The sequence below is a fragment of the Chionomys nivalis genome, chromosome 3 (assembly GCF_950005125.1).
Source record: "Chionomys nivalis chromosome 3, mChiNiv1.1, whole genome shotgun sequence".
In the NCBI taxonomy this organism is placed as follows: domain Eukaryota; kingdom Metazoa; phylum Chordata; class Mammalia; order Rodentia; family Cricetidae; genus Chionomys; species Chionomys nivalis.
Window position 1 is genome coordinate 6,871,982 of NC_080088.1, and position 19,017 is coordinate 6,890,998.

At 43.7% G+C, this 19,017-nt stretch overlaps 1 protein-coding gene across 2 annotated transcripts in view; it reads left to right on the top strand.

The window, feature by feature from the left end:
• The window catches only part of Cryzl1 (crystallin zeta like 1), a 43,686-nt gene that overhangs the window by 1,256 nt on the left and 23,413 nt on the right, over positions 1-19,017 (top strand). For both annotated transcript variants that reach the window (XM_057765350.1, XM_057765349.1), the window contains exons 2-4: positions 10,792-10,863; positions 13,917-13,994; positions 18,138-18,210. In XM_057765350.1, the coding sequence (XP_057621333.1) occupies positions 10,798-10,863; positions 13,917-13,994; positions 18,138-18,210 (217 nt within the window). In that variant the 5' untranslated portion in view covers positions 10,792-10,797. The remainder of the gene's footprint in view (positions 1-10,791; positions 10,864-13,916; positions 13,995-18,137; positions 18,211-19,017) is intronic.

Genomic DNA, 19,017 nt, shown 5'->3' on the forward strand with positions numbered 1-19,017 from the left:
TTTCCCTTCATCTCTGCTTCTGTTCCAGCACGTATGAGGGGATGAGGTGCTCATAGTTAAAAATGTTCCCCATATAAAATCAAGCTGCCCACAGCTGGACAGCTGGCTCAGGTTAAATCCCATGCTATGCTCCCTGAGGACCGTAGTTCCCAGCATCTGTGTGGTGGCTGACAACCGCCTATAACTCTAGTTCCAGGGAATCTGAAGGCCTCTTCTGGTCGCCAAGGACACAGGGCACACAGGTGATATGCAGACATACATGTAGGCAGAACATCATACATATAAAAACCCATCCACATAAAAGTTTTTTAAATTAAGATCAAGCTGCCTCACCGGGCATGGTGGCACATGCTTTTAATCCCAGCACTTGAGAGGAAGGGGCAGACAGATCTACGTAGCCGGTTCAAGGACAAGCAGGACTTCATAGATCAAGCTGTCTGATATCTGTGGTGAAGGGTTTTGGTAGTTAGACAGTTCTCCACATTCCTCAATTACAGTCTGAAGTGGAAACTTGAAGGGGATTCTGGAGTCTCTGGACTGGTACTGTACCCTGGACAAGAAAAAGAATGAGTCTTGATTCGTTCATATGCCTCTCTGAAAAAGGAAGCTGGGAAAAGCTTCGGAACGCAGAAAATGGTTCTCTTTGGGTTGCAGTGTTTTATGCCTGGTGATGTAGGCCTGGACTCCCAGCTAGGCCTCTTGGTGAGACAGGAAAATTGACACTCAGGGCCAGCCTAGAAACTTAGTGAGACTGTCTCAAAAAAGGAAAAAAGTGTCATGGACACAGAATTCTCTGGTTGTATTTGTGTGACCTCTTCCTGTCTCAGTAGCTAGTCCAGGCTGGCTGGCCTCAGCCTCCCCAGAACTGATGGCGAATTGTACACCTTTTGTAGACCTACTGCAACCCTGAGCTGAGAACTCCAAATGGACATGAAAAAATAATTTCTTCCTTTTTTTTTTGTTTGTTTGTTTGTTTGTTTTTCGAGACAGGGTTTCTCTGTGGCTTTGGAGCCTGTCCTGGAACTAGCTCTTGTAAACCAGGCTGGTCTCGAACTCACAGAGATCCGCCTGCCTCTGCCTCCCAAGTGCTGGGATTAAAGGCGTGCGCCACCACCTCCCGGCTCTTCCATTTTTATATATTATGATAGACTTCATGAGGTTATTTTCTCTTTCAATTTGTTCTCCCATAGAAAGTTCCAGGACATTTTTATTAGAGTTCAGAGGAAAACATAATATAGCTTAGGTGAAAGCCTGGCAGCCCCCAGGAGGAGAGTTGTAGGGAATTCATGTCTTCTGGGTTAGGTGGAGAGTAGAAATAGAGCTGGCTACCAAGGAAGGAGGCGAGCTGCTGAACTAAGGGAAGAGCACCAAAAACCTCCACTCTCATTTTTAGTAGATACTGAAGTCAAAATTAGAGTTTGTATCTCACATCTAAATGTTTCTTGAGGACCCTCTCATGAGCTGACGAGTTAAGCTATCGCTTACAGGTCGCTGTAATGTTAATAGGCAGAGATTTTCTTACTGGACTGGGGGAGAAAGGCTAAGAGATTAGGGTAGAACCTCAGTGACCTGTGTCATCCCTCACCTCTCACCTGCAGTGTCCCTGCCATTTTCTCCCAGTGTGATGCCAGGACACTAATTGAAAAAGCTAAATGAGAGATTAAGTTTCTGTGTTCTGGATCATGCCATATTAAATGGTCATACACTGAGACACAGTCCCGGAGATAATGACCTCCCACCTTTCCAGGCGACCCCCTCCCACCCCATCCTGTATTGACAAGGATGTATCTAATGTAAGAAATCATAGGCATTTTTTATTTTATGTGTATGGATGTTTGGATACCACATTCGTGTCTGGTGCCTTCAGATAGCAGAAGAGTACATCAGATCCCGTGGAACTAGAGTTACAAATGGTTGTGAGCCACCATGTGGGTGCTGGGAATTGAACCTCTGGAAGAGCAGCCAGTGATCTTAACCAGCCCTGAAGTCGTACACTCTTAAGTGAAAATCAACTTACTAAACTGTTGGTCTCGTGGAGGAGTATGGGAGAAGGTATTAACATTTTCTCTTGTGATTTCTTTCGTGAACAGGCGTTTGACAGGCGCCTCCCTGCTCTGTGGGCCTATACTGAAAACATGTTAAGTAGATAAAGCAACCGTTTCACATCTCTAAGCACATACTCTGTTTGCTTAACTTATAACTGTTGCGCGAATTCTAGTTGATTTTAATAATAAAAAAACCCTGAGTCAGATATAGGGGTTAGTGCTGAAAGATCAGAGAAGCAGAGCAGCGGCCACCAGTTCTTACCTCTCTCAGATCCCCAGACCGAATGACCAATTAGAAACCGCAATACATATAACTCTTATGCCTCTCAAGCTGTCTGTAGTTCTCAGGTCGCCTTGTGTAAAGTCCGTCAAGTGGGACTGGATGATATTCATAGAGCTGTAGTCTGCCAGCTGGTTGATTGCACGACCCAGGAGAGGAAGGCGTTAGGTACAGGAGTTCAAGGGCATTCTTGGCTGTGGAGAAGTTTGGAACTAGCCTGGGCCACATGAGACCCTATCTCAAAAAATTAATAATAATAATAATAGTAATAGTTGTAATTAGAAGAGACCTCAAACACCATCTGTCCCACTCACCTGATGCTTAAATCCTTATAACTGTATCCAGTCCATTTAAGTTCTAGGGATAAGGATTACATAACTTCATTTTTCTTTTTTAAATTTAAATTAAAGCCAGGTATGATGGCTCATGCCGGTAATCTTAGCACAGAAGATCTTTGCAAACTCAAGTCCAGCCTGGTCAGCATAGTGAATTCCAGGCCATCTAGAGCTACCCATTTAGACTTTGTCTTGTAAATACCTAAAACATACAGTGAAACATTCTGGAAAGGCAGCGACTGTTAAGTGGTGGGTTCAATTCCCTGCACCCACATGGCAGCTCACAGTCATGTGTAATTCCAGTGCCACCTTCTGGCCGCCATAGGCTCCTGCTCACAAGTGCCATGCTGTGACACTTGTGACACAGACATCCACACGCACGGAAATAAGAATTGTAAAAAGTCGGTCTTGCCAGATGTGGTGGTGTTCACCTTTAATCCCAGCGTTCTGGAAGTAGAGGCAAGCAGATCTCTGTGAGTTTCAGAATAGCCTTCTCTACATGGCAAGTTCCAGACAACCAGGGCTGCATACAGAGGCTCTGTCTCAAAAAAAATAAAATAAACAAACATAACAAAAAAACTCTTTAAAAAGTTCTTACAGCACATTATTTATTTGCTGGACTTGTGACTTGGCTAGGACGAAGCCACTCAGACTGTCCTGTAAGGGACTTCCAGCAGCATGCCTCTTGACTGTGAGGTTGATCAGACACTTGGGACGCATTTGTCCTGAAAGTGTAGGTACGGGCTAATGTGCAGAGCTTTGTTTGCAGTCATTAGCAGATGAGCACCTTGGGGAGCAGAGTGTAGCAGGAGGCGAGCCAGTGTAGTTCGTGTTGCCCTTACAAGTGGAACCATCTGAAATCCCTGCCCTTGGCTCTGCAGACGTCCCCTGGCACAGTCCTACCTTTATTAAGTACTTCTTGAAGTACTTACAGCTGGGGGTTTAGTGTATGTCAAGGTATCTCTCTATTTGCATAGCCGAATCTTAAGCCAATATCCTTTCTAATTTTCTGCAGATTTAGCATATTTAATATATGGCTTTATAAACATTTAATTAAAATATTGCTAAAGTAATCCTCAGTTTATAGATTTATTTTCAATTCTGATATACTTAAAAAATGCCGGCTCTGTATGCTTCTCACAGGGCATCTCAATCTACCTACCTTTTTTTAAATTTTTTAAAATTATTATCAATTTTATTTTATGCATCTGGGTGTTTTGCCTGAACGTAGGTCTGTGTCTGTGAAAAGCACTGGACTCCCTAGGACTAGTTTGAGACTTCTGTGAGCAGCAATGTGGGTGCTGGGAATTAATCTGGGTCCTCTGCAAGAGCAGCCAGTGCTTTACTAATGAGTCATCTCTCCAACCCCGCCATCCTAAACCTATTTGATGTCATTGTCAAACTTTATAAGGAAGATATGGTAGAGGAGGAGTTTAAGGGTAGCAAAGGCTAGATAGTTGGTGTAGTGACGGCGTGGGCACACAGGAAGACTCTGTTTCTAAAAGGAAAGCACATCAAAGCTTGAACTATTGTGCTAGGGATACCACACTCATATAACACGTATGAGGTCCTAAGCTTAGTCCCCAGCATTGCAAATAAGTAAATTATGTAGCACTTTTTTGATTTAGCAAAGTTTTATATCGGGTCATATAATTTTCAAATCATACAACGATCTTGGAAATGCCAAGGTACACACTTATCTTTTACTTCTAATTTTATCACAGGTAGTTATTTTCTATGTGCAAATATCTTTAAGTTCAGTAAAAATTTTATTAGTGAACAAGTCTTTTGTTAACCTGGGCAGTGCCTAAGAAGCAATGTGGGCCTTAAATATCACCCATTCTACAATATTTTTAGTGCTAAAAACTCAAAATTCCTATTTTTTGAGGGGACAGGGAAGTGATAGGATTATAAAACAAATAATATTTCCTGATTTTGATTTTCGTATGTCTACATTTGAAAAACAAAAAACAAGCAAACAAAACAGCAGCCACCTTTCTCAGGGCAGGAGGGGACGGCTCAGCAGGAAGAGTGCATCCCGCTCCTGTAGAGGACCTACGTTCCTTTCCTAGCACACAGGGGGACTCCACTGCCTGCAAGTCCAGCTCCAGAGGATCCAGGACCCTTTTCTGTCCTCTGTGGCATTTCACACACGTGCACGAACACACGCACACATAATTGTTAAGTCACATTTACTTACTGTGTGTAGGTGTGCCACGTGTGCATATGCAGGTCAGAGGACAACATGGGCCAGTCGGTTTATTCCTCCACCCTGGGGACTTAGGACTGAACTGTGTCCTCCTCCACCCTGAGAACTTAGGACTGAACTGTGTCCTCCTCCACCCTGGGGACTTAGGACTGAACTTTGTCCTCCACCTTGGGGACTATAGGACTGAACTGTGTCCTCCACCCTGGGGACTGTGGGAATGAACTTGTCATGCTTGACTGGTAAGCCATCTTGCCAGCCCATGTAAGCACATAATTTAAAATATTTTTTTAAAGAAACCTTTTCCTTTTCTGAGACAGCGGTGGCAAACACTTTTGATTTCAACACTCAGAAGGCAGAGGCAGGTGGATCTCTGTGATTTTAAGGCCAGCCTGGTCTACAGAACAAGTTACAGGACAGACAGGACTACACAGAGAAACGGTGTCTCCAAAGACAAAGAAACACCTTTTTCTTTGCTTTGTAATGTGGAAAATGGTTTGAACGCAGACAGCCCCCCCCCCACATACACATACACACAAGAGTGCAGAATTATCTTTGAAATTAGGTCATAGTTTAAGGTTCACATGACTTGCTGACCCAGGTCACACATCAAAGATTCAATAGACAGAGAAAACAATGGCTTCTGGAACTACAAAGGGAGGTGTTTTGAACTCAGCGTGTTAGTTAATACAGAACTCCCTACGTTCCATTCTTGGAAGGGCAACCCTAGTAGGTCTAGGCTAAATAGGAGCAGAGTTTTGTTTATTTAGTAATGGGTGTTCCTGCGCATGTGGTGCACACCTGTAACCAAGTACACAGGCAGCAGCCAGGAGAATCCAGAGCTCCAGGGCCAGGTTAGGTTACAAATCAAGACCCCACCTCAAAACAAATAAGCCGTGCTGGGCGGTGGCACACACCTTTAATCTCAGCACTTGGGAGGCAGAGGCAGGTGAATATCTGAGTTCGAGGCCAACCTGGTCTACAGAGTGAGTTCCAGTACAGGCCACAAAGCTACAGAGAAACCCTGTCTCAAAAAAAACAAAAAAAAAACCAAATAGGCCAAAGAGTGGGGAAGGAATTGATGCATCCAAGCAGTAGCTGGGAAAGCTCGCTCATTAGCAAGTAATATACAGTAAAGTGTGGAGCAGATGGAATGCATGAGCCTTTCCAGAGGAGAGCACTGGATTTGGACTTGGTTTAGCCAGCAGCATTGGTGGGCTAGTGCAGCATGCTCTCTAGGAACCGGCTGTGCCTAGAAAGCCTCCGCTAGCATAGATGTATGTTTAGTCACTGATGTGATCAGACAAGTTTGTGCTGAGCATTGTGGGTGGAATAAGGTAGACTCAGAAGAGCCATCTGCATCTAGAGAGCCTAGAAAGCCAGGCAGAAGCCGAAATAGGTGATGTGGGAAATGCATGCTGTGTTCAGGTTCTTCCTCCCCTTCCACAGTCCTACACACACACACTTGTTGGTTGTTTTTGCTATGTACTTTTTTGGCTTTTTGACAGGCCTTCTACCCAGCTCCCAAATAAATCACACATGGAGGCTTATTACCCCGCCTTAGTTTGGCTTATTTCTGGCCAGCTTTCCTTAGCTTAAATTATCCCTGACTACCTTTTGCCTCTGGGCTTTTTTTTCTTCCTTCTGTGTATCTTACTTTCACTCTTACTCCAGGGGGTGGCTGGCCCTGTCTCCTCTCCTTCTCTCCTAGCACCTCTTCCTTCTGTTTATTCTCTCTGCCCGCCAGCCCCACCTATCGTTGCTCCTGCCTTGCTATTGGCCATTCAGCTCTTTATTAGACCATCAGGTGTTTTAAGACAGGCAAAGAATCACAGCTTCACAGAGGTAAACAGATGCAGCATAAACAAAAGCAACACACCTTCAAATAATATTCCCCAACACACACTGATGTTGATAAAGGCCTTCTAGAGCCATGTTTTCACCGTTTTCTGCACTGTTGATACCTGATACGTAACTTCATGTCTTAAATGTTTATAGGTAGTTTCTGTGCTTGTTTCTCTCATTACTCAGCTACTCTATACATCTCTTTTATAGAGATCATTTAGGTCTACAGGCGTCCTAACATTTAGAGCATGAGATCTGTGCAGGTCTCCTGGACCTCTTCTTGTAAGGACCTATGCTTGGCTTGATAGTCTGATATCGCCAACTTGGAAATTCTAGTAATTTTTAGATGAGGTAACCACTTTTTTGTTGTTGTTTGGGGGCTTTGTTTTGTTTAGCTTTGGGACCTGCCGATTAAAACAAGACCTATCAGCAAGCACTGAATAGACAGTTCCACAGGATAGTTCACAGGTAGTTCTGGGTGAGTGTAGCGTGTCAGCAGCTCAGGCAAAACCATTAAAGCCTGGGACAGTTCAGAGCAATGACTGTCAAGGCTCCAGCCCAGCTGGTACTGTGAACTCGTGGGTGGATTTTGACCCCATTAAGATGCCTCCCTAAATGGATGGGGTGAGTTCAGTTTCCTCGTCCATATAATACATGCAACAAGTAGATACAGAAGTGTTCTGGCCTTGGCCATTTGTAAGAGCCCAAGCTGGAAACTTTTCCCACCTGCAGCTGGAAGCATCCTCCCAATGAAGTGATACGGAGCAGCAAGAAAACTAGACCACAGCTATCAGCAGCAGTGTGCCTAAGGTCCACAGACATCATGTGGGGAGATTAACTAAATGTAAAGCAATGGGTTCTGTGTACTTCAAAAGGAGCTACTCTATCTGTTAGAATTCAGGCTGTTTTCATATCCTTGGGCAGGGGAAGGAAGGTCCTAACCCGACAGGTGCGTGGAGCTTCCAAAGTTCTGGCTGTGGCTCCTGCCAGGTCGTGAGCATGTTTCTTCTGATTGGAGGAACTACCCTAACGGTCTACATGCACTTCTCTATGTGCGTACATTTCTGTAAAGTTTACCTTGGGAAAGTAAACAGTCTGGGCATAGTGGCTCACACCTGGAACTCTACCACACTAGAAGCCAAGGAAGTAGAATCACTGGGAATTCAAGGCCAACCTGGGCTACCTAGTGGGTTCTCGGCCCACTTGGGATGCAGAGTTCAAACAAAAGAAACAGACAGAGAAAGGAAAAGAAAGAAAAAAAGACACAAACCTGTGGAACCCTTAGAGATGCTATAGGACACAAACCTGTGGAACCCTTAGAGACACAATAAGGACACAAACCTGTGGAACCCTTAGAGACGCTATAGGACACAAACCTGTGGAACCCTTAGAGACGCTATAGGACACAAACCTGTGGAACCCTTTGCCGTCCAAGGGTGAGGACTAGACTGCGGGGCCCTAACACTCACAGAATGCCAGGTGGGCACAAAAGCTAACCTGAATCCCAGAGCAAGCTAACTATCTAGGCCAAGTCAGCAGGTGCGCTCTGGATTCAAGTGAGAGATCTGGTCTCAGTATATAAGATAACCATTGAGAAGATACCCGATATCAGCCTCTGGCCTCATACATACACACACACGTGCAAACATACACAAACCACAACCGCAAGTGAGGGGGTTCTGTCAGGGGTGAAGTGCTGCCTTTACAAGTATGAAGACCTGAGTTTGGGTCCACAACACCCGTGTAAACAAGCTAGACATAGCCACCAGACCTGTCCAGCACCAGGGAGATGGAGCCAGGAGGGTCTAAGGGGGTGTCTCTGTCAGGGTCACTCTTGCTGTGATGAAACGCCATGACAAAAGCAAGCTGGGGAGGGAAAGGTTTATTCACTCATGATTCCATATAAAAGCTCATCATCAAAGGCAGTGAGGGCAGGAACTTGAGCAGAATGGGAACCTGCAGGCAGGAGCTGATACAGAGGCCATGGAGGGTGGTCCTTGCCAGCTTGCTCCCCCTGGATTGCTCAACTTGCTTTCCTAAAGATTCCAGGATCACCAGCCTAGGAATTGCACCACCCACCATGTGGCTGGTCACATCAATCACTAATTAAGAAAATGCCATATGATTTTGCCTACAGCCCCATATTATGAAAGCAATTCCTTTTTTTTTCTCATATATTATATCCCAACCTCAGTTCCCCTCTTGTTCACTCCCCCCAGATCTACTCCTCCTCTGTTTCCCTTCAGAAAAAGGGCAAGCACCCCAGGGACATCAACCAAACACGGCACACCAAGTCCTAATGACACTGTGCTATACTTGTAGGCCAGAAGCAAGGTTTTCGTTTTGTTTTGTTTTGTTGGCTTTTCGAGACAGCGTTTCTCTGTAGCTTTGGAGCCTGTCCTAGAACTCCCTCTTTAGAACAAGCTGGCTTCAAACTCACAGAGATCCACCTGTCTCTGCCTCCTGAGTGCTGGGATTAAAGGTGGCAGAAGCAATTTCTTATTTGAGATTCCCTCCTCTCCAATGACTTTAGCTTGTGTAAGTTGGTATGAAACCACTCAGCATAGGGTATTCATTGGCCATCCAGTCTAGATGAAAAAGATAAGGTAGCTGGACATGAGAGCTCAAACGTTTAATCTAGTACTCGTGAATGGAGCAGAAGCAAGTGGATCTCTGATTTCAAAGCCAGTCAGGTCTACATAGTGAGTTCAAAGCCAGCTAAAGCTTTGTAGTGAGACCCTGTCTCCAAAAGATGGAAAGAGGAAAACACCAATGTCAGCCTCTGGCCCCCAAGTGCATGCACACATGTGCACGCCATCCTGACACAGAAATATGTACCACAACATATACTGAAACCAAAAAAAAAAATTTTTTTTTTTTTTTAAAGGGGAACTGTAGAGATGACTCGGCAGTTGAGAGCACTGGCTGCTCTTTCAGAGGACCCTGTTTGGTAACTCCACTTCCAGGGAATTCCTTACTAATCTCCTCGGGCACAAGGCACAAACATGGTGCACATACATATTTGCAACCAAAACACTCATACACATAAAATAAATAAATCTTTAAAAATTTAATTAAAAAATAAAAACTAAAAAGGCTTATAGGATTTGCACATGATAGCATACCCCTGTAATCCAAACCTTCGGAGGCTAAGGCAGAAGGAGCCTGAGTTTGGGGTCAAGGCTGCCACAGAAGAGTGGAGATGGCACTTTTGGCTGTGCTGTGCTCACTCTCTTTGTAAATGGCAAAAAGCATCTTACAGTTCCCTTTAAACGTTTCTGGCTGCCTGTCTAGCCATTGCAAAACCTTTTTGTTGGTCTGTTTTAAATACGTATAGTATTTGTTATTGAATAGGAAAGTGAATCCCCCTCCCCACTTTTTTTTCCTTTTTAGACAAAGTCTGACAGTCTAACCCAGGCTAGCTTCAAGCTTGCAGTTCTCCCCAGGCCTACTGAATGAAGGATCCAGAGTGTGCCCCCGTGCCTGGAACCCATCCCTTCAGAAAGCACCCGTGACTCTAGTCCTCCTAGTCCATGGCTGTCCAACTCTATCTCCCCTCTGTTTGTGAGGTAGTGTATCCCAGGTTGGCCTTCAACTCAGCATCACCCAGCCTCTCCCGCCATGGTGCTGGGATCCCAGAAATGTACTTCTGATGGGGCCTCCTGTTTGTTTTGTGGAAGAAGAACCATACTTCTTCTGAGCCTACTTGCTTGAGGGTTACATTTATACTTGCTTTTTCTCCTTATTTGGACAGTTTTTTCCATTTATTTTCATTTGATAAATAAACTTTATTCACTTATTTTCATTTTTAAAACTTGCTTAAATTTTTACTTTATGTGTATAGCTGTTTTGCCTGCATATATTTCTGTGTACCAGGTATATGCCTAGTACCCAAGGAGGCCAGAAGAAGGCCTCAGATATCCTGGAACAAGAGTTAAGGGTGGTTGTAGACTACTGTATGGGTGCTGGGAACTGAACCTGGGTCCCCTGAAAGAGCAGTAAGTTCTCCTAACCACTGAGCAGTCTCTAGTACTCAAGAAGACGGTTTTTTTTTTAAACTTATATTTTTGTTTGTTATAGGCAACTATGAAGGGCTTGTATTTTCAACAGAGTTCTACAAATGAAGAAATAACATTTCTATTTCAAGAAAGGGTAAGAATAAATTTTTTAATCAATAAATGGGACAAAATAATGTCTTTCCATGGGTATTGCCGTTGTTCGGTTTTGGCTGCTATGATAAAATGCCCAGGCAAAAGCAACTTATGGGAGAAAGGACTTATTAGCTCTCATGTCCAGATTAGAGTCTACCATAACAGGGAAGTCACAGCAGTGGGGGAGGCAGCTTGTCACATTGTATTCAGAGAGCAAGGGATGAATGCATGCTACTGTCCAGCTCCCTTTCTCAGTCCCAGACAAGGACACAGTCATGGAATGGTGCCACCTACCGTGTGTTGTCTTTTCATCTCTTTAAATGCTGTTAAGATAATCTCCACAGGCATACTCACACGCTGGTCTCCCAGTGATTCTACATGTCATCTAGTTAACACTGTTGGCACTAACCAGTACATTAATAATGCACTTTTAAAGGGGTTGTGTGTGTGTATGTGTGTGTGTGTGTATGCGTGTGTGTCTGTATGTGTGTGTGTGTCTGTGCATGTGTGTGTATGTGTGTGTCTGTGTGTGCGTGTGTGTGTGTGTGTCTGTGCGTGTGTGTGTGTGTGTGTGTGTGTGTATGAGAAAGAGATAGGGGAAGGTGTAGACAGAAGTTTCTGTCCCTCCTAGTCCCACAGCTATTCATTCCCAAAGAAACACACAGAGGCTTATATTAATTGTAAACTGTTTGGTCTATTAGCTCAGGCATATTATTAACTAGCTCTTACAACTTAAATTAACCCATAATTCTTGACTATGTTTAGCCATGTGACTTGGTACGTTTTCTCTGTGAGGCATTCTCGTCTTGCTTCCTCTGTGTCTGACAGGTGACTGACTCTCTGCCTTTCCTCTTCCCAGAATTCTCATAGTCTGATCGGGCCGCCTATACTTACTGCCTGGCTACCTGCCAATCAACATCTTATTAAACTAATATAAGTGACAAATCTTTACAATGTACAAGAGCATTATCCCATAGCAGGGGGGTGCACATCCCCCAATACACACGTGGAAGTCAGAGGATAATTGTTTTTAATAATTCTCTTACTTTCTTACTTTCACATGAGTTCCAGGAACCAAACTCAGATCACCAGGCTTGTAAAGCAAGTACCTTTACCTGCTGGAACCATCTATGGATGCCAGACTCACTTACATGTGTTTCTAGTTATTTTAAGTAGACCTAAGTGAGCAAAAGCTTAAGCCACTGCCCCTCGTGATCCTTTCCCTGACTCTGTGTGAAAATGGTGGCTCGCACTATGGTGTGACTGTCGATTAGAGGAGCTGCCACGGGGCTGGGACGTAGTCAGCAGTTCCGAGCACAGCCTGGTCCTGCCCAGGACTCAGGTTTGGTTCCCAGTGCTTATGTCACAGAGGAGTCAATGCCCCCTCTGACCTCCATGGCACTGCACTCAAGTGCACAAACCCACATTTACATATACACATAATTTTTTAAAAAATAAAGTACCTTTTATTGGTTGTGCTGTGAAAGGTCCTTGGAAGACAGAGCAAGCACCAAGCCTGTGTGTTAGAAAATGGACCAGCAGCAGAGAAAACTCACTGTGAGCACTGTAAGAGAACAAGTGTTCAGACTGTAGCCTCGTGATAGAAAGAGCTGTATTGTGGGAGAGACAGAAACCTTTGTTTCCTACACAAATTTAGGCGCTTCTTAAACTTAGGTCACTTGTTAAGCTTTTGGTGACTTAGTGGTGACTATGAGAAAGGCTTGCATCGAGCTGGAAACATCGCACTGTGGGCTTTAGGGTGAAAGTGGGTGCCGCACCCTATCAGCTTTCCTTGGGGATAACTCTCTGGATCTTCCCTTAACTCCAGAGTGGTTTGGATCAGGAGTCTAAGGTCTACCTCTACCTGAGTCAGGAAAAGATTCTAAGGTTTGAACGCATTGCAGTAAAACTTGTCTCTAGGTATAATTAACAAATCAGGGCTGGAGAGATGGTTCAGGGGTTAAGAGCACTGACTGCTCTTCCAGAGGATCCGGGTTCAATTCCCAGCACCCACATGGCAGCTCACAACTGTCTGAAAATACAGTTCCATGAGATCTGACACCTTCACACCAATGAACATAAAGTTAAATAAATCATTTAAAAAAACAAACAAACAAACAAAAAAATCGATCAATATCACTGTCTTCATCCGTATCGCTGAACAACAGATCCAAGATTTAGTAAAGATGCTCCCAGATGTTGTGTGTGGCAACTAAAACATAGTGATCCCTGGAATGGGTCATGGAGGTGGTGTGCAAGAGCATCCGAGTGTCACTGAGGGACATGGTGCAGTTCATGGTCCAGAATGCGGGTATCTGGGAGACTGGAGGGGTTTCTTTCATTTCGTTTGTTTTTTGGGTTTTTTTTGTTTTATTTTGTTTTTTTGAAACAGGGTTTTTCTGTGTAGCCCTGGCTGTCCTGGAACTCGCTCTGTAGACCAGGCTGGCCTCGAACGCACAGAGATCTGCCTGCCTCTGCATCCCAAGTACTGAGATTAAAGGTGTGCGCCACCACCACCTGCCTAGAAGTGATACTGTATTTAATAGCTGGGTGACTCTGAGTGTTCCAGGTGGGAGTATTTTTTGCCTTTGTCTCTTTCTTTATACAGCTAGAGTATAGGAGGTAGTTAAATCCCGTGATGTTAATGCTTTGGTAGCAAAGTACTGTGGGCTTTGCTGGGGCTTGTGGAGTAGATGCTAGAAACGGATGGACAAGCAACATCGCCGGATTTCATTCCTAGCATGAGGAAACTCCAGCTTTTAGTAAAGGTTGTTTGTCGTATGTCCTCTAAAGATCTGAAAGTTTTGAATTATTCAGGTTAAAAGACAATCCTTGGCCATCTACGCTGTGAAGCTATTTGTTTCTGTTTCATCCACGTGGGTCTTTGAGGACTTTTAAAACTGTATTACTGGTTTTCACCTTTTTATCATTTACTAGCAGATAATTGTTTTTACCTTTTAAACTTAGGATAATCATAAGATTTGCCATCAGTTTAATTTTTTCACTTATATATAGACATTTTCACTAATGAACGGTCTTTTTATCTGGTTCTAGGAGAATCTCCCTGTCACAGATGATAACTTTGTGAGACTTCAAGTTAAGGCCTGTGCCCTAAGCCCGGTAGACACAAAGGTATTGATGCTTTTATTGTGCTGGAGGACAAACGAGAATTTCGGAGTATGCGTAATGTATAGTGGAAATTGATTTCTGAGTACAAGAAATTATTTTCCCGCCGGGCGGTGGTGGCGCACGCCTTTAATCCCAGCACTCGGGAGGCAGAGGCAGGCGGATCTCTGTGAGTTCGAGACCAGCCTGGTCTACAAGAGCTAGTTCCAGGACAGGCTCCAAAACCACAGAGAAACCCTGTCTCGAAAAACCAAAAAAAAAAGAAAGAAATTATTTTCCCTAGAAAAACTGAGCTAGAAAAAATAAATATTTAAGTGTGTGTGTGTGCATGTATGTATATATGTATGTTTCTTTGTTTTGTTTTTCAAGACAGTGTTTTTCTGTGTAATGGTCCTGACTGTCCTGGACTCTCTTTGTAAACCAAGCTGGTCTCGAATTTACTACTGAAATCTGCCTGCCTCTGCCTCTTCTTCCTGAGTACTGGGATTAAAGGTGTGCCCCACTTGTATGTTTTTACATTAGGGTAAATGAATGGTCTGATTTGTGTTTTACATGATTATGTGGAAATATTTTATAAATTTATTTTGGAAGAGCCTAAGAATTTATATTTATTAAGTCTTATAGGTCAAGGAAGAAATTACTTTTATAAATATAATAAAAATAGAAACTAAAAACAGTGTATCAACTACTGAATTGTATGTATTTCTAGTTCACATTTTTTAGATAAGATTTATATTCTTGGTATTCTTTTTTTTTTTTTTTTTTTTTTTTTTTTTTTTTTTTTTTGGTTTTTCGAGACAGGGTTTCTCTGTGGTTTTGGAGCCTGTCCTGGAACTAGCTCTTGTAGACCAGGCTGGTCTCGAACTCACAGAGATCCGCCTGCCTCTGCCTCCCGAGTGCTGGGATTAAAGGCGTGCGCCACCACCGCCCGGCTTATTCTTGGTATTCTTATCTGTCTCATAAGCATATATCTCCAGCCCAATGGTGGTGCACACCTTTAATCCCAGCACCCAAGTGGCAGAGGCAGGTGGATCACTGAATTTGAGGCCAGCCTGGTCTACAGAGTGAGTTTCAGGATAGCCGGCGCTACATAGAGAAATCTTATCTCAAAAAGGAAAAAACAAAAAAAAAACGGTGCCTTTGGCCCAGGCACAGTGACACATAAGCCCAGCACCCAGGAGGCAGAGGCCTCTGAGAGTTTGAGGCAGGTCTGGTCCCATAGCTGGTTCCAAGTCAGCCAGGGCCCCACAGTGTCTTAAACAACAACAACAGGCTTTAAATGGTAAATAAATAGTTAATAGTGATAAATAAATATTAAATTGCCATGATAAGTGTTTTCAGGTCTTGTCGTGAGACAGGTTCTCACTGTGTCACCAGGCTGGCCTTACTCTATAGCCCAGGCTGGCCTTACTCTATAGCCCAGGCTGGCCATGGTCCTCATATCTCAGTCTCCCAGGAACTGGATTATAGGTATGTTCCTCAGATTCAGATTTTTCTTCTGTTTTTGTTTTGGGAGTTTTGTTGATGTTTGTTTGATTGTGGTTTTTGTTTGATCTTTTGACTTGAACAACTGAAACTTTATCCCAGATTTGAAGGGTAAAAGTCCAAGAAAAGTCAGTGTGCAGCAGGCTGGCCTCAGGTCTATAATTCAGGGTTTGCAAATGACTTCCTTGCTCACCTGACTTTTCTCTGTGTGCCTGCTCCTGGTGTCATTGTTGTCCTTGGTCCCAGTCCTGCTGGATTAGGAGTCTCCCCTCCCAACTTCATTTAATGTTAGTTCATTCTTAAAGTCTCTATCTCCAAACACAGTCACATTGGGATCGGGGTGGGAAGAGCCGGTTCAGTATGCGGCAGGAAGGATGCAGACAGGACGACTGATGTGGTGCACGTTTTAGATGTCCATGCCTACGGTTGGGTGACATCTAATGTGTTCCTGCTCAGTAGACACGCTGTCTAGTCAGTTACTATTAAACTGCATAGGATTCACATAGATTCTGGTCATGGGTGGTGTTGCGGGCTTGAACCCAGGCCTTGTGAATGCCAGGCAAGCCCTCTACCACTGACAGGAAGAAACGACAAATAGTTAAATGAACTATAGCAGCCAGGTGGTGGTGGCTCACACCTTTAATCCCAGCAGAGGCAGGCAGATCTCCGTGAGTTCCAGAATAGCGAAGGCTACACAGAGAAACCTTATGTTGGAAAACAAAAACAAATGAAAACAAAAATGAATTATTAGGGACCATTAAGCATGATGGTTATGAAGACAGTACATTAATATAAGAAAATGCATATGTAAATGAAAGATGCAATTGTTAAAGCCACAGTTATAACTAAATGGGCATAAAGGAAAGTAAAGGACAGAGTGCCTCCTGAGCATGCTGAAGGCCCTGGTCAGTCTCCAGGACCACCACACAGACACACATAGGTGAGGGGTAAATCCCCAGTGTTTCCGTAACAAAGTCATATGGACATCCTAGGGAAAATGTGAAGTTCCACACTAAAAGAGAAATTTTTAGAAAAGCAGTATACATATAAGAGGGCTTCATTTTTTTAAGATTTATTTATTTATTTATACAGCATTCTGCCTCCATGTATGCCCGCACGCCAGAAGAGGGAGCCAGATCTCATTACAGATGGTTTGAGCCACCATGTGGTTGCTGGACTTCAGGAAGAACAGCCAATGCTCTTAACCACTGAGCCATCTCTCCAGCCCCCATTCTTTTTTTGTTAGATTTTAAATTGAAAAATAATAACAGCTTGGAAAGTTGGTTCAGCAGTCAAGAGTATGTGTTGCCTTTGCAGAGGACCTGGGTTTGGTTCCCAGCACCCACATGGCAGCCCCACCATCTGTAACTCCGGTTTCAGAGCACCCAACCCTAACCCCGACCTTTGTAAGGCACCAGGCACTCGTGTGGTGCTTTACACATGTGCAGGCAAAACACTCATGCAACTCAAAAAGCCTGTGCTCACCAAATAAGTCTGAGATCCTTATACCACCACCCTTCCCACTGCTTGCTAACCCAAGACTCAGGTAGAAATCCAGGTGACTTTTTTTTAAGACAGAATCTCACTTACATACCAGACTGACCTTAACATAAGATTCTGACCCTCCTAAGCCGGGCGTTGGTGGCGCACGCCTTTAATCCCAGCACTCGGGAGGCAGAGGCAGGCGGATCTCTGTGAGTTCGAGACCAGCCTGGTCTACAAGAGCTAGTTCCAGGACAGGCTCCAAAACCACAGAGAAACCCTGTCTCGAAAAACCAAAAAAAAAAAAAAAAAAAAAAAGATTCTGACCCTCCTGCCTCCACCTCTTGAGTGCTAGGATTGCCATTTGTGCCACCATACCTGGTTTTTGTGTAGTGTAGGGTGGAACTCAGGGCTTTCTGCATGCTAGGCAAGCCTTACCCACTAGGCTACATCCCTAGCCCAGTCCATGTGATCCTTAAAGGGTGTGGGACTTGGCCATACCTCCTGTTCTGCAGTGATCTCTCTCTCTCTCTCTTTCTCTCCTACCACACCCCCTGTTCTGCAGTGCTCGCGCTCTGTGTGTGTGTGTGTGTGTGTGTGTGTGTGTGTGTGTGTCTTGCCACACCTCCCTGCTCTGTAGAGCTCTCTGCACCACCACCACCCCCACACACCTCACTTGAATAGGTGACTGGGAAGCAGGATTTAGCCAAGGGGATTTGTTCGGGGCATAACTTCCCTTCATCTTGGCAGAGAAAAAAGTTAAGATGTCCTGGCGGTTTGAGCGATGACACCCAGACCTCAGCCCTGTGTCAGACGCCTCAACCACACGGCTCCCACTCTGGAAGAAGGGTCTGGGGAGTTGTTTGCTGTTTCTGTGGCAGGAGTATGTTGTTGCTGTTGTCCCCACTTCCCTATAAGTCAGAGATGGTTTTTATTGTTTTGTTTTTCCACTGGCGGGTCAGTTGGCTTGTTTGTCATTGTTGGTTTGGTTTGGTCTTTGACCCACAATCTCTCTGTGTAGCCCAGGCTAGCCATGAGAACTCGCTGTGTTGCTCAGACTGGCCTCTGTCTTCCTGCACGCTGGGGTTGAGGCAAGTGTTGGGATCATAGTATTGTGTTACCATGTAAGTTCAGAATTTATTCTTGACTGATAAATGACTAATAGCTTCTGTCATGATTTAGCTTCTGGCAGAAATGAAGATGGAAAAAGATTTCTTTCCTGTTGGAAGAGAAGTTGCTGGAATTGTATTAGATGGTAAGTATCATGTATATTTTCTATAGTAAAAGAAATTTAATAATAGCTAATAAAGTTACCAATACATAAAATAATGTCTTATAATTTGTTTTGTTTTGTTTTTTGAGACAGGGTTTCTCTGTGTAGCCTGGCTGTCCTAGAACTCTCTCTGTAGACCAGGCTGGCTTTGAACTCACAGAGATCCACCTGCCTCTGCCACCTGAGTGCTGGGATTAATGGTGTGTGCCACCATGCATAGCTATAAATTAATTAATATTTATTTTTAAAAATTAAAACAGATTAAGCTTTTAAGAACTTATACTTCATAAAATATTTAGTTATTAATTTATATGTAATTATAATGACTAAAATGACCAATTTTGTCCTTTTTGTTTTTGTGATGTGGCAGCTAAATCCCAGAGCCTGGCTTTCCTTAAAGTGTTTTTCATGATCTACTTATTTTTGTATCTGTTTTTCTTATTGATAACTCTGAGTACAGACATTGTCTTATTAAATGTATAATGGGTAAATACATGCTTACTAAGCAGTGAATGAATTTAATGGTCATCTAATAAGACTTTTTCCTACAATCTGGGTAGATTAAAGGAGGATAAAATGATCATTCAGATAAGTGAAAGAGTATCATTTGTATTATAATTAAAATCATAAGTAGAATTCAAGGATGACTGACCCCATATTTGTTAACATTCTTAGTATATTCACTAAGAGTGGACACACACCAGTCATGTATGTATGTTCTCTAAGAGTGGACACACACCAGTCATGTATGTATGTTCTCTAAGCGTGGACACACACCAGTCATGTATG